Source organism: Schistocerca nitens, chromosome 3, assembly GCF_023898315.1.
Source record: "Schistocerca nitens isolate TAMUIC-IGC-003100 chromosome 3, iqSchNite1.1, whole genome shotgun sequence".
Lineage (NCBI taxonomy): Eukaryota > Metazoa > Arthropoda > Insecta > Orthoptera > Acrididae > Schistocerca > Schistocerca nitens.
In genome coordinates, this window is record NC_064616.1 from 784905597 (window position 1) to 784922382 (window position 16786).

At 41.3% G+C, this 16786-nt stretch overlaps 1 protein-coding gene across 3 annotated transcripts in view; it reads left to right on the forward strand.

The window, feature by feature from the left end:
- Window positions 1-7520: 7520 nt before the first annotated feature.
- The window catches only part of LOC126248799 (protein FAM102A), a 496607-nt gene continuing 487341 nt past the window's right edge, over window positions 7521-16786 (forward strand). For all 3 annotated transcript variants that reach the window (XM_049950189.1, XM_049950190.1, XM_049950191.1), the window contains exon 1: window positions 7521-8282. In XM_049950189.1, coding sequence (XP_049806146.1) covers window positions 8134-8282 — 149 coding nt within the window. In that variant the 5' untranslated portion in view covers window positions 7521-8133. The remainder of the gene's footprint in view (window positions 8283-16786) is intronic.

Genomic DNA, 16786 nt, shown 5'->3' on the forward strand with positions numbered 1-16786 from the left:
AGATTTTTGGCCTTGTGACATGGGAAGTTATCCTGCTGGAACGTGCCGCCGCCACCACCACCACCACCACCACCACCACCATCAGGGAAGATGTGAAGCATGAAGGGATGCAGATAGTCACCAATAAAGTTCATGTAGTCCCCTGCTGTCATGGTGCCTTTGTTTACTAGCACAGGGCCCATGGAAGCCCATGTGAATGTCCCTCACAGCAACCAGCCTGCATCTGTGGTACAGTGTATGTTTTGAGCAGATATTAATCTGGCTAATAACATATCTGGAGACCACCAATGACCTAATGTAAAAATAAATGATTAATCTGACTAGGTGAAATGTTTCCATTGATAGACTTTCCAATCTTGATGATTCTGTGCCCACTGCAATAGCAATTGATGATTCTGTGCCCACTGCAATAGCAATTGATGATTTAATTGGGTCAACATTGAGACAGGTAAGGATCACCTCTTGCAGATCCTCAAGGTCAACAATGTGTGATGAACTGTGTACTCCATAGCTCTTGCACATATACCACTATTGTACTCTGTCATGAGATCTGCCACAGATCTCTGCTTTCAGGGATGGAAACTAAACCTTATGAGGTTTAGTTCTAAAACTATTACAGAATTAAAATAATAATAATATGTAACATCACTTCAATATATTGCAATAGCACTGGCATGCTCCTATTCAACATAAATATACCTAAAACTAGAATCAGCTTGAGAGTGCAGCTGTACAGCACCATTTTGTGAATAATACAAACAAAATGTTTTCAACTTTTAATTTCCAAATGTAGTGTGGAAAATCATCTAGCATTCTTTACAAAATTAGGTCATTGGGTCTTGCTTTTTTACTTCTGTGAATAAATGTTGTTATAACATTGCTTTTTTTTGCTAATCAGCTGCTGTTGGTACCTTTTCCATGTCTTCAATTTTCTTCACTTCTTGTCGCATAATTTTTGTAGCACTCCACAATGTTGCTTGGGCCACACTAATTCCCATAAGTACTTTTTTATGTATTGCTTCTTTTAAGCCCTTCTTTGCATCATCCGGTAATCTGTCAGTGTCATTTTTCTCTTCTTTCCTTCCTCTTTCATTTTCTTCAGTGGCTGTTCACCATGTTAAATACTTACTTTTTCTTTTTCAAACTTACTCTATATACTTGCTTGCAATATTTTGTTTTCTTTTTCTAGTTTCCTCCATCCTGCCACAGCCACCCTCTTCTCATCTTTCACTACTGCTTGTATCTGACATGGGCTCTGCGTGCCAATTGAAGAAGTTACTGAGTGATAATTACGAAGTGAGCTCTCTCCAGAGCATATCTTACAGTCAAATAGGTGTCCAATGTTCATTCACACTAGTTTGCGGTGTCTTCATTCAAGATGTTCCCTGACAATGCCTTGTGGATGTGCAGGTAAAGCCCTCACAATTTTCATAACAGTATGGTATTTCTTTTCTTCAGAGGTATATCTTTTCTCAAAAAACTGATTCAAGTCCACTGGGTGCTTGACACCATTTGAGTTATCTTCTTCTAATGTCAATAGTTCCCATTCATCAAGTAGTGAATTTTCACTGTACTCAGCTGAAAGTACTGCAGCTAATGTCACTATCTTTGTGTACGATGCTTCTGCAGGATCCAAAAGTCAGATACTACAACACAGGTTTATCGAAAACAGACTTTTCGAAAATATGTGTAGAAGCAAACACATTGTGCTTTCTAGCTCGCATGGAAATTTAGCATCTTTCTTGTGCATTTAGCTTCTTGAGATGCTCATTTTCTCTAGTGTTGAAGACTGTTTTTCAGTGGCAAGTAAAAATTATCACAAAATGCTTCCAGACTCAGTGGAGCAGCACTAACATAAAATCTATTCATGAGTGTCCTGATGGTGTAGTTGAGCTCATTATAGACCAGATGCAGTAGAGGATCTGTCATCTGAAGGAAACCAATGAATCTTGAACATTTTTGAGCACCTGTACAGGCAAACATAACATCTACTTTGCCTTTAAATAGTTTGATAATATTTTTGTATTTCGAAGAATCCAAGTACTTGCCTTTGTGCTGGAATATGTATTGAAGAAAGTATATTTCAACAGCTGTCCATTGTTCTAAAAAGTCTCCCCCAGCTGATTCTAATTTCACTCATGTAGGGGAAACATGTTTCATAAACCCATGACCTGAAGTTCCATATCTGATTCTATTCCCCCCCACCACCAAATCTTTCCAACAAGATGTTTGATGGGGAAAAAGACAGAAAGAAAGGAATAAATGAATGAGAAGCAAGATCAAATCCAATGCATTTTTCCCCAATGTCAGCCAGCAGTCATCATCAGGCTGTTGACAGAGAAAATGACGATATGAAGTGAGACAAACAATTCTGGGCTGAGGATCACATTAATAATCTTTCAATTTGTATCTGTAACTACAATACATTTCATCATACTCAGACAATTTTATAATGAGCTACTTGTGGCAAATTATGTTATATTGTCATCCAAATTATATTATTTTACGATTTTGACCTCTCTACTTCAAACATATGATATTTTTCACATCACTTATGTATCATTTATATTTTGTGAAGTTTATGACTTATCTTGAGATTTGCCAAATGTCTTCTTGTTGTCAGTGTCAATCTTTCAACTTTCACTTTCTGTGGTGATATGTGGACACTCAACACATTTCCTAATTGTGGTGTCATTGTCCTAGAGCCAATTTCCACAGATGCTCACAACAGCAGCAGACTATTAGCTGACCAGCTTTGTCAGTTTTGAAATTCTCATTCCTAGTCATCTGGCAATAATGATGTACCTTTTGTAAAAGTTATTTATGGGAAATAATTTACCCATTTGTGGACGATATAATCACTTCTGTAATGTAGAGTGACCATTTAATCTTACAGTTCAATTTAGTTTTTCATTCCAAGCCACTTCACACAGTTTCAACAGGCTATTTTGACTTGGTGTGCATTGTATATAGTTTCAACTTGTATTACTGTTTTTGGGGATTCATAATACTCTTTCTTAGAACAGTCCATTGTTTTGTTTGTTTACATGTTGTCCAAGCTAATACATTGTCACAAATATTTTATGTCACCTTAATGTGTAATATGTCTTACTTTTCATCTACTGTGAAAACAAGTTTGGAGTTTATTACAAAGTATGATATAATTTGTTTAAGGGAGTTTATTGAAATATTGGCAACAGGAGTATCTGAAGTCATGAACATTTTGCGCCCTGTAATTTTTGCAAGCCATTTATATTGTTCACACATGTGGTCCTAATTTCATATTTACTGCATTTTCTGTCCCCTATAACTGTAGCTATAAGGTCAGTAGTTAAAACAAATAATTTATATGCCATTAAGTAGTTCAAGCTCTGCACAATTCTTGTTGATAGTTTGTTAATGTCTCTTATGGACTAATTTGTAATTTTAATGCATTTTGAGAATTAATGAAATTGAGAAAAGGAAGAATTATATAGGTTGGACAACAATGGACAAACATAAAGTTTGCATATTGGCTTGCTAAGTGGTTTAACGACACTGTTTCATAATAGATACCTTTTACAACCTTCTTGCAAGGATTTGATGTCTAATCTGTGTTGTGTGTCCAATGTTACTTTTTTAGTTGTATGTAACATAAATTAGTTATGTGCCAGCAGTTAGTTACTTTGATTTTCATCACACAAGAGAGTCATTCATAATTTTTCAATGTTGTTGTTATCAGTTGCTATATATTCATTAAATCGTGCAGAATCACATGAAATCCTTACTCTATATTCAAGATTCAGACATCAATGCCTCATACTGTGTGAAACGATTCTTCTTCTTCTTCTTCTTCTTCCTCCCCACATCTTCGGCATTATAAGGCATCAGCTTATTCACAACACAATCATATTTATTTGTTATAGGATGATAATGTACGTGTGAGTCCAAATTGGAAAAGGGAACTGGGATGTGGCATGGCTATATTTGGTTAAGAATGAAAACAATTTGAACCAAATAACCAATGATGATGATTTCAAATTTGTCAATTGTATCATTTATTTCATAAACCAGTCAAGCACCAAGTTTGTCCATTTTGGGAAAACACAAAACACTGTCTAGATCATACTACATGTTTCGATAGTGACTTCGGCATGTTTTCTGAAAGTAGTATATATTGCTGATCTTTGAGCAAAGAAAAAAATATTTTGGGTTATTTAACATTGCTGTCAACGGAATGAAAAAAAAGTTTACTTAACTGGTTTCTGCAGTAAACGAGTAGAGCAAACATAGTTTTATGGTATAATTCTCCTTATTTTTAGGATTTACAAATAAAACTCCTATATTTGAAAATGGACAGAATTTTTAATATTGGGACTACATTACTAATACACAGGTGAAATAATCAACTACTTCAACCATCACAGTAGGAGCTGCTCAGTCCTCATAAGCAAATTTCACAGCACATTCTGCCTCTGTTGTAGGCCATTGTAAAATGCTCTCATAAAATGTTTAATACCCCACCAGGTAAGCTCTTAGGACATTCAGATCTCACAGCTTCTGAATATTGATAGGAACCTAAAGCAATAACGAAGGAATTAAGGCTCAGACCTAAACACGCATGGAGAATGGCCAAAAAATATATTATTTCAGACTGCACTACAAAATTTAAAGTAAACGTTCGAATGAAAGAAAATAGTTACACCTAACAGTATTTTTTATGTGGAAGTTGCCTAATATATTATATTATTTATAAACTTACTTTTCCTGAAGGATAGGCCAAATTGCTGGGTAAGTCAGGAGCAGGCTCTGTTTTCAGCAATGTAAAAGTTGACTGACTGATTCAATATGTGGCTTTACTGCCACTTTTCCAGGCGTATTACTGTTGTAACAAAATAGTTTGTATGTGAATACCTTGAAATTCTATTTGGTCTTTAGAAACGCCTCTACGAGAAGTTCCGTCTGAGCTTGTAAGCTTTTTGTATGCGTGACGCCACCATGTTTTGAAACTTCTGACATCTTGGAAGGGAACTTTGTGTACAGTAAAACGACTTGTTTTACTGGCTTTCAGTATAAGCTCCGTATATTGCTCTGGTGTGTAAATTGATGCACTTTTTTCACGATACGCTTTATAGCCCCAAGGTCTATGTCAGATGGTGAATACGAGTGACCACGAACAGGGAAGTTGTGGGCGATACTGTCAAATCGCCCTTTGTCACATACGTTCATCAAAAACATAACAACCGTGGGGTTCTTGTTCCGTCCTGATCGACCATCACTAAAAAGTGTCAATCTCTTTACTCTACTGGATATTTCAGTCTGTATGTAATTCTATGACAAACTGCACACCTCGGCTGGAGACTTGTTACCTCCACTCTCATGATAAAGGTAGATTTTGGACTTGTTGCTTTTCACATCATGGATGCTAAAAACGTTAACCCACAGCTGCTGCATGTAAAAAATTTCCTGAACAGGAATATTCGGGAGCGGCAACGTTTGCATATAAACAAAACACAAAGTGGCTGTTTATTCGTCATAATTTTGCGACGCTTCTCTCGTGCTAATATAAAACTTCTGGCCCACCCCTTGTGTACAATCAACTCTGCAGTTGCCGTACGTTTAGCATTATCATTCAAGGATTTGTCCTTCAATTTTGCGTTTAGGCTTTGACATCGACTGCATACCTACGTCAGCCTGTGATTCGCTGGACGAGTACCCAAAGTTTTCATGAAAATAAGAATAGTAAAAACGATACTTGACAGTATCTTTTAAGTCAGGGTTGTCATTAATGAACATCTTATGCAGGTTTTGTGACATTTAAACGAGCATCCAAATACTTGGGTGCGTTGCTCACCATAATGGGTCTCTCTAACTTGAAATTTTCAATATGATCGTGTACACGTACACAAATGTTGCCAGGAAGAGCATTGCCACACCTGCTTTGGCCCATCATGTCTTTAGGAGTAGTATTTTTAAGTAATAATTGGCAAATTCTCCCAAATCTGTTATGTGCTATACCGTAGATTTTCATAAACACGTTCTTGCAATCATGTTTTAGTACACCGCCAATCCTTACACTATATCTGTACGAGTGATTTCTTTTAAAACTGCCTTCAGTAAGCATACAACTTTCTTTCTCTGACCTTTCGTCTGGACCTTGTTTTCCCCATCTACACTTAACTTCATTAACCTCAATCAAAGTCTAAATATGGATATATTGACATTTTTATTTTCAATAAAATGTAAATTTCTCCATGTTTCATTAATGATATCCTGGTCAATGTTTAAATAATAATTTCCATTGCACTTGCAAATGATACTGCTGGGTTTCTTTTCCTTAGGAACCGTAATTCCTTGCCAGAGTAATAAACATAACCTTCTCCTTTCACCCTTGCATTCCAAATACAATTACGTTTGTAGGTCATCGTTTACTACTCCTCATTTACTATGGTGTTGGGGTTCGTCTTCTGAACTTGCAGTCATCTCACTTTGATATAGGCTTACTGTTATCACAAACCTATAAACACTGGAAAACAGAACAGACTTACTCGTAAAGCTCAAGCTGATTAGTGACAATAAAACATTTGAACATCAGACTATTGTTGATTCAGAATGTGAGTACCCACTGACAACAAAGAAATATAAAGTGTCCCCACAGTTTACTGCAAAAACCAGACAAACGGAGACCTTTGACTGGTTTCGGATATAAACGCGAAATTAAACGTCATGCCAGACGACAACAGTTGGAGATATTTGACTGCTTTCTGCACTGAAATGTACAATTACCCTCATAGACAAATGTGGTGCTATCAACTCTTTTTTTTTCTGGTTTTGGCGCTTGACTGGTTTCTGAAATAAACCATTGAATTTGCATATAGTACATTTCTTCATCACTGCTGATTATTTAGATGCATGGAGGGCAAGTACCATGCAATTTTTGTTGCTGAAGCTTAAATTCGTTCCACGTTAGTAACTGAGAACACGAACAGGCGGGATTTGCACATAACCAAATGGAAACCACAGTGTCTCGTATTTTTACATTAATCTTTGAGTCTTCCCATTTTTGAATTCGTTTTAATCTCCAGCCCCTTTCATAGATGTGTCCTCTACTAACTGGATGGATAAGACGAGATCTGTAAAAAGTAGAGTGTTCTAAGTCATGCACTTGGACTAATTACTGTGTAAACGTCATTATTTTAAATTCGTATTCATTCTTATGTAATTACAGAATATTGTTTCATATTACTTCTTTGCCGTCAGTACGTCGCACATGCTCAGTTTTACAACCAGGCTTTCATTTAGCCTTCACTTTGAGAAGTGAAGGTACGTTGCCCTTAATCGATTTGTTTCGCCTTCAGCTTATGCTTTGTAATTTCCCTGTCATTTCGGGTTTTGGACTAAACACTACACAACAAACCGAAAGCGGAATGCATTTATATATCATCCAGTGTATATCTTTGGGTGCTGGTCACAGATAATGCATATTGAGCGTTTCTCTGTTTGTGTCTTTTAACTTGTGATCTTTGCCTTAGAGATGTCGCTATGCTTAGTGTGGGAGACGGTTTGACAGGTGAAACGTTAGCAGCGGCAACTTGGTTTGGTTATCAAGGCAACTTAACGTGGAGAACCTGCGGAGGAGCGTTTGATGTGTCAAAAATTTCATTTACAAGGTTTAATTAGCAAAATTAGTTGATGAGAATGTGAACTGTGAGTGAGATGTGCTAGAATGAAAGCTGCCACTTGTTTTTATATTTTGAGAAACGGATTCTCTTGATAGTATAGTTCTAACTTCGGATTTTCGGTATGTATTACTTTAAGACGGGCTTTGTGAACTGTAACAGGACAGTAAGGAAGATCAGAAGACACTCTGAACAGTAGTATTGCTCTGTATTTCTACAGAGGAAACCCAGCAAGTTTGAAATAACTGCTGCAGTTAGTGCCTCTGCAGGTTTATTGACAAATTTATGTGCAGTTTTTTAAGCTACGAATCTTTCGTACCTGTAGCACATTATCGGGAATTAGGGCTTGTAACCTCCTGCTTGTTTTATATTCGTGTCGGGTGAAAAAGAATGCGTTGCTTGTAATAAAAGATTGTGCCTGTTAGTACAAAATGTGTTGTTTGTTTTGAAAATTAGTGCAGCTTGTGTAGAGACGATGGCATTTATGATGAAGAAAAAGAAATACTACAAGTTTCAAGTAGAAATTTGCCTCGAAGAACTGACAGCGGTACCCTTCGTCAGTGCTGTTTTGTTTGCTAAAGTGCGGCTCCTGGATGGTGGCAGCTTTACGGAAACCTCCAGTCGGTAAGATCATTGTTATACCATTTATAGTGGTTTGCTTGTGCTGTATTATGTTCATCCTTGATGTCCGAATTATTTCCTGCGTGTACCATTCACGCCGTCAATTAATGGACAGTTGACGTAAATTTCAGTACGTGCCGGTATTGAGATAATTAATTGCAATTAACTTTAAAATAGGCAGTAAAAGTTTGGTTTCGTCCCACTGAAAAGGTGCATTGTTTTGGGCTTCTGAAGAAGTAACACCCCCAATAAACATTTGTTTGGTATACACTTATTCTGTGTCGTAGCTGGCATAGCAACTGTAACACTCAAGTACCAACATAATTTGTTTTAATTTCGCATTAGCGGCTGCCTAGAAATAAGAGACAGCAATAGTGAAAAACATGAATCATGCCTTACTCTTCACTGAGAGTTGCATGGGATCTAGCTTTGTAGTACAAAATTACTGCATGCAGTTTTCTAATGTGTTTGCTCAGATGTTTCTTGATAAGTTTTTGAGCACTGTTAGACTAGAATGTGGCACTTCCAACACCCCTTACTTTGTGTCAACCATTTTTCACTAAGGCATCAATACTAGCCTGTAATCAGATATTTATCGCCAGTCTGACATGTTCAGATGACAGTCTCTGTAGCTGTCATTATGTGCTTGCTACTTTAGTGGTCTTCGGTGCGATGATTGTAAACCTCTGTGTACCTCAAACAGGCGAATACTGCCGGCCGCTGTGGTCGAGCGGTTCTAGGCGCTTCAGTCCGGAATCACGCGGCTGCTACGCTCGCAGGTTCGAATCCTGCCTCCTGCATGGATGTGTGTGATGTTATTAGATTAGTTAGGTTTAAGTAGTTCTAAGTCTAGGGGACTGCTGACCTTAGATGTTAAGTACCATAGTGCTTAGAGCCATTTGAACCAGGCGAATACCTTTTTGTGTGTGTGTGTGTGTGGGGGGGGGGGGGGGGGGGGGGGCTTTTGCATGGCTATCCTGTACTTGCTGTAAGGCCCATCATGGGATAAATTATGATCAGAGCCATAAACTGAATCACTTGTAGACAACTTACAAAAATATGACATTCGTCGCAGTCGCGATTCACTTATAGCTAGGCGATAAGTTACAAATTGATTTCATGATGTCTCAGACATGCGTTCACTTTCGTATCAGTAGCCCGCAGACAATATCTATAACTTTTTTTTTCCTCCTGCAGTATTTCGTTATTTAGAGTATTGTCACAAATACGTTATTAAAGGACCATTTTATTTCAATAGGTATTTACTACTCGTAATATTACTGTAACTTGCCGGGTGTGACTGGAAAAATAGTATGCTTTGAAGACTTCTACCTTTTTAGGGCATGCATGTTCTAGAACTATCTCATATGAACATGAAGAATTAAGGCACTGGGTTCGATGTCAAGTGCCTACCCTGGCTTCCCCAGTCCTATGGCTTGGGACTGGAAGCTTGAACATAGCTTCGTGATCGCTCGTGCGATTGGTGTTTCAGATTGATGGGATAGAACACCTTACCCAATCTGCAGGTTAAATCTCGAACAACACCAAATGCGTCGCATCTCTGTGAGTTCACTTTATTAACGAAGTATGGCTAAGCTATTGGTTTTTTCGACCAAAATGTTCGTAGAGTTGCCGTCAACTGGACAGTCTTTTAGTATCCACAGTATATTTCTAACTTTACTTCTTCGTTCTGACTCTCCAAATGTCCTTTTATACTTGATAAGATGGAGTATTCTGAAGTAGTAGCGAAGCTCAGATCCCTGTCTGGCCGTGAAGACATTGGTTTGCCATGGTTTCCGTAAACCATGTTAGACGAATGACAAATAGTTCATTTTCCCAGTCTTTCTGCTAGGTATGTTAGCGAACGCCAGGACCCACGACTGCCTTCCCCAATCAGAACTCGTACTTAATTCTCTAATAACCTGGTCTTCGTATCTTTCCTACTAGGTTTGAGCATCAAATGGCTTCGCTGGGCATGATCCTAATGGAAGCTATATTCGTATGCCTGCCTTGCGAACTTTCGATCGGCTTCTCCAGCCAGTTATGAGGAGAACCGACAGCTTGATATCGATTCCGAATCGTGGTTCAAGCTGGCGGTAATGACATTCGCGAAACGTCCCGGATAGAAGTCATTGTAAGCACCAGATTAAAAAAAAAAAAAAGAAAAAAAAGGGTAAACCAGGGAGGGTCAGTCTTAGAACCTTTGAGTTTCTTTAACACCCATCGCCAAACCACACTCTTCGAACTCCGACTGATTCTTCTGTTCGATATTTTAAGATACTTGCCTTACGATTTTATGTATTTTCGTTGACCTGAGCTAATTCCTTCCCCTAGTTGTCAAGTCAGATTTTCTCAACATTACCGACGTAATGCAAAGGTACGTTCCAGTAGTATGTCAGGATAGCGATAACAATATTAACAACTCCGGTAACAAGTATTTCAAAACTGCAATTTGTTGACGACTTTGGTGCGCTCAAATTAGAAGTCACCACCACCATAAGTCATTATCCCACCAAACAGCAGCAGAGAATAACAATGTAGGGTCGTCGACATGCTTCAGTTCACAAAATCTTGTTTAGGATAAGACAGTCGCGAAAATTAATATCTTTAATGTAAGATGATTTTAGGAAGTTTTTTGCTTTAAGTACCAGCATATACATAGAGATGGCAAAATTCATGGGATACCGCATATCTTGTCGGACCCCCTTTTGCACAGTTTAGTGCAGCAGCTCTATGTGGCATGGATTCAAGTCGTTGGAAGCCCCTGCAGAAATATTGAACCATGCTGCCTCTCTTGCCGTCCATAATTGCGAAAGTGTTGCCGGTGCAGTATTTTGTACACAAACTGACCTCTCGATTATGTCCCATAAATGTTCGATGGGGTTCATGTCGGGCGATCGTGGTGGTAAAGTCATTCGTTCGAATTGTGCAGAATGTTCTTCAAACCAGTCGCCAACAACTGTGGCCCAGTGACATGGCACATTCCCATTCATAAAAATTCAATCATTGTTCGGGAACATGAAATCCGTTAATGGCTGCAAATGGTCTCCAAGTAGCCGAACATAACCGAGGACTCAGTCCATTTCATGCAAACACACTCCAAACAATTATGGAACGATCACCAGCTTCCGTAGTGCGGTGTGCACCGCACTCTGACCCTACCATCAGCTCTTCGAAACTGAAATCGGGACTCATCTGAACAGGCCACGGTTTTCCCGTCGTGTAGGCTCGAAACGATATGGTTCTGAGCCCAGGAGAGGCACTGCAGTCGATGTCATGCTGTTTGCAAAGACATTAAAGTCGTTCATCTGCTGCCATAGCTCCTTAACGCCAAAATTTACAACACTGTCCTAACGGATGAATTCGTCGTACGTTCCACATAGATTTCTGTAGTTGTTTCACGCAATATTGCTTGTCTGTCAGCACTGACAACTCTAAGCAAACGTCGCTGCTCTTGGTCGTTAAGTGGATGCCGTCGGCCGCTGCGTTCTCCGTGGTAAGATGGAATGCCTGAAACTCGGTATTCTCGACACACTCTTGGCACGGAGAATCTCTGAATATTGAATTTAACTATTTCCATGTGTCTAGCTCTAACTACCATTCCGCGTTCCAAGTCTGTTAATTCCCGTCGTGCGGTCATAATCACGTCGGAAACCTTTTCACATGATGCACCTGAGTACAAATGACAGCTCCGCCAATGCAATGCCCTTTTATACCTTGTGTAAGCGATACTACCACCATCTGTATATGTGTAGATCGCTACCCCACGACTCTAACACCTCAGTGTAACGCAATAATGAGCACCATTCAGTTTCTAAATACAGCGTGTAGTAAAAACGAATACGAATGGATTGAATAAAGTGGCATGTGGCGACTACAAAGTTTTAAAGATTTAGTTAAAAGCGTTCAGTTCAGCGGAATCTGACTTGTTCATACGGACTGAAATAATGAAACGATAGTTTGGTTTCGATGATGGACTGCCCTCATATCACGACCACAAGAGAATAGGCCATAGCAGTGTGAGGCCGTTGGGCCTGCGCTTGGTGTATAGTAAAGGAATGGAATACTCTACTAACCCTATTCGTAGGGAGCTGGCTGCTTCAGTGGAATCTGGAGTACAGAGTTTTTACTCATATCAGAATTCTCATACACTTCAAGAAGTTAATGTCCCGTGATTCCGCTAAACCTGTGTTTCAGCTAGTTATAGCATTACGTGGCTGATCTCGGTGAAAGTATGATTTTAGAAATTGCTGTAGAAAATGTCGCTTACAGCCTCCCTCTCTCCGCGGATTTTTCACTGTTGCATCGTCGAACCATTTACCGGATGCACTAACACCATTAGATATTCGTTGATGTACACAGAACTCGTCGCAATAGACGTAACTGGGTTTCTGAGTAACTTTATACCGAACAAATAAACTGGCCCGGTGACATTGTGACGACCTGTCTGTCAGAAGTCTGTATAACCAACTTCTGCAGAGCTGACCGCTACGAGACGTGCGGGAAGTGTGTCAGTGAGGTTCTGGAGGGTACTGTCAGGGATGTGGAGCCATGCCGACTCCAGTGCCGTGCCTAGCTGCACTAGGTTTTTCGGCGTGAACAGCCCGATGGATGTGGTCCCACAGATTCTGGGGCGTTTCGTGATAAGGGGAGTACGGTAAACTCATCCTGATGCTCTTCGAACCACGCACGTACACTGCGAGCTGTTTTACACGTTGCATTGTAGTGCTGGTAGATGCCATTGTGCCGAAGGAAAACAAGCAGCATGTGACGGTGGGCATGGTCCCCAAGGGTAGATGCATACTTGTGTTGATCCATTGTGCCTTCCAGAGTGATGAGATCGGCCAGGGAATGCCCCGCGGCCTGGACCCTTCCGACGATGGTTGCAGGATGTTTGCTTTCAGACCTTCCACGCCATACACGCCAACGGCCCTCTGTCCGATAGACCATAAAACGTGTTCATCTGAAAGGTCGCTTGTTGTTACTCAGTGGACGCCCAGTTGCGGTAGTGGCGTGCAAACTCCAGACTTTATCTCCGATGAACAGCAGTCAGCATTGGTGCATGAACCAGGCGCCTGCTGCTGAGGGCCTTCGCTGAAACGGCGTTGAGGAGTCACTGTTGGTAGTCCCTTGGTTCATTTGGGCACTCAGTTGCTCAACAGTTGCACGTATGTTCGTCCGTACACATCTCCGCAGCCGTCGTTCAGCCCTGTCACCTATGGTCCGTAGTGCATCACGGTTGCAGAGGCGCCTGTTTCGGATAGCGCCATTTTGCCGTGCACGGTGTGCGTTAACCACAGCGGCACACAAACAGTTTAGAAACTTAGCCGTATCGCTAATGCTTCCACCCGTGGCCCGAAAACCAACGGTCATGCCAGAGAAATCGCTCCGTTTCCGCATCACGATAACGACTGTACTGTTTTCCCTACCCCCGCCGACACGCTTTATATATACTCCTCTGCTAGTACTGTCACTTGCCATAAGTGAATGGTTATTGCACGCTGACGCCGGTCATAGGCGATGGTCACATTAATGTGACTGGACTGGATACTAGACTCATGATCATAAATTAAGGATAATGCTGATACAACGCTCTGGTGGGCGGTTTGCGGGTTTAAATCACCTCGGGGTAGGACCATGGCCGGCCGAAGTGGCCGTGCGGTTCTAGGCGCTGTAGTCTGGAACCGCGAGACCGCTACGGTCGCAGGTTCGAATCCTACCTCGGGCATGGATGTGTGTGATGTCCTTAGGTTAGTTAGGTTTAACTAGTTCTAAGTTCTAGGGGACTAATGACCTCAGAAGTTGAGTCCCATACTGCTCAGAGCCATTTGAACCATTTTTGGTAGGACCATGGGGTGCATTTGACCTGCGGTCGTTGCACGGTGGCGCTGGCAGCAGTCCACATACGCAGGGGTGTATTGGTGCGTGTCAGTGTACGGTGCAGCGAGTAAGTGTGCAGACGTTTTCAGACGTGCTAATGGTGACTGTGTGTTGAAAATGGCTCAACGAACACATAATGATGACATTATGAGGGGTAGAATACTAGGGCGACTGGAGGCTGGTCAAACACAGCAGGGCATAGCACGGGCCCTACGTGTGCCACAAAGTGTGATCTTAAGATTATGACAACGATTCCAGCAGACAGGAAACGTGTCCAGGCATCCACAGTGTAGAACACCAGAAGACCGATATCTCACTATCAGTGCCCACAAAAGGCCACGGAGTACTGCAGGTAGCCTTGCTCACGACCTTACCTCTCCCGACACACAGTCTACAGACTACTGAACAGACATGGTTTATTCGCCCGGAGACCTGCAAGGTCCATTCTACTGAGCCCTGGTCACAGGAGAGTCCGTAAAGCCTGGTGTCAAGAACACAGTACATGGTCATTGGAACAGTGTCCCAGGTTACGTTCACGGACGAATCCTGTTACAGTCTGAACAGTGATTCTCGCCGGGTTTTCATCTGGCGTGAACCAGGAACCAGACACGAACTCCTTAATGTCCTTGAAAGGGACCTGTATGGAGGTTGTGGTTTGATGGTGTGGGGTGGGATTATGATTGGTGCAAATATACCCCTGCATGTCTTTGACAGAGGAACTGTAACAGGTCAGGTGTATCGGGACGTCATTTTGCACCAGTATGTCCGCCTTTTCAGGGGTGCAGTGGGTCCCACCTTCCTCCTGATGGATGATAAATCACGGACCGACCGAGCTGCCATTGTGGAGGAATAGCTTGAAACAGAACATATCAGGCGAATGGAGTGACTTGCTTGCTCTCTAGACCTAAACCCCATCGAGCACGTCTGGGATGCTCTCGGTCGACGTATCGCTACACGTCTTCAAACCTCTGGGACACCTCAGAAGCTCCGACAGGTACAGGTGCAAGAATGGGAGGCTATACCCCAGCAGCTGCTCGACTATATGATCCAGAGTAAACCAACCCGTTGTGCGGCCTGTGTACGTGTGCATTTCGATCGTATGCCATACTGATGTCGCGGTACATGCGCAGGGAACAGTGGCGTTTTGTAGCACATGTGATTCGGGACGGTTTTCTCAACTTATCACCAATACTGTGGACTTACAGATCTGTGTCGTGTGTGTTCCCTATGTGACTATTCTATTAGCGCCAGTTCTGTGTAGTGTCACGTTGTGTGGCACCACATTCTGCAATTATCCTTAATTTATGAGCATGAGTGCAGTATGGGATTTGAGACACAATTTTTCTGTTTGATATTGAATAAGCCAACTTAAATTTGATTTAAATTATTGTGAAACCTTTAACAGTGAACGCGTGTTTGACTGCCGCTTTTAGTGAAGCTCGGGGCGTGGATGTTGAACTCCATCATCTGCATAACTATATTTAAGCCGATTTTCAGTGATGAGAGTAAGTCGTTGGCGGTGAAGTTCGCGAAGAGTATCATTTACTTATTTCTCGAATGCAGTCGGATTCGAACTAAAATGTCCCTGCTATCACACAGCACCTTTCCTTTGATGTTCTCGTATTTACTGTGACAGAGTATGAGCCTTGTTAGTGAGTTACTGCGACTTAGCCAGTAGTACCAAGTGAGCATCTTATACATTAATCACTTTCAGATGCAACAATTGTAAAATTGTTTGACGACCGCAGTGCCTTTCAACCCCCTCCCCCCCACCCCACTTCCCTAAAGAAAAAGGGAAGAAATACGTAATTTCCTGTGCTTCTCTTCACTAGAGAGCACCTTTCTGGATGTGGTTGAGAAAATAGTTTCTTCTAGTTCTTTCTAACGTAGGTGCTACGTCAGAGATGACCATAAATACGTCTGGCTAGTGACTTTAAGTTACACGACAGCACCCATCTCATTTGGACTGAGCGGTGATTTGCATATGGCTTTTACAATAGTTATTAGTGAATAAAAATGCGGTATTAATCGTTTGTTGCTGGATTCGCCTCAGATGATGTGAAAGAAAGCAGGTAACGGTTGGGAGAGGGGGAATTGTCAGAATAGCTTGTCCAGAACTCGTAACGCACCCGCGACTTCATCGCCACGGTGAGCGTCGTTTGCTTTGCCGTTATTCTGTGGCGTTACGCCGCGTTGGCATGACTTTTGCTGAATGGGCGCGTGTCCAGTTGCTTTGGCAGCTGACATAGGTGACGGCGGTGAGACCACTCTCCAGTTTCCACACCGCTGGTATGTGTTAGGTGCACAAGGGAAAGCTATCCAATATTTTCACTTCCTGGACAGTGGTGAACAGAACCCTGCCCTAAATGTTACCTTTATACAGCTCCCCGGAGGGAAGATTTTTAAATTTCTTTTAATCAGTGCGTCAATAATGTATTCTCTTTACATTGCGTCGGTAACGTATTCTCTTTACATGAACATAATGATATTGCAGTGCGTTCAACTCTGTTTCGTGATAGTATTGTAATTTGTTACTTGGATAGGCGACAGCCCCTGAAATTTCTTTTTAAGTACCAAAACCAGTAGAAGTCATATAAAGGAATCATTTTTGATCAAAGCTATAACTG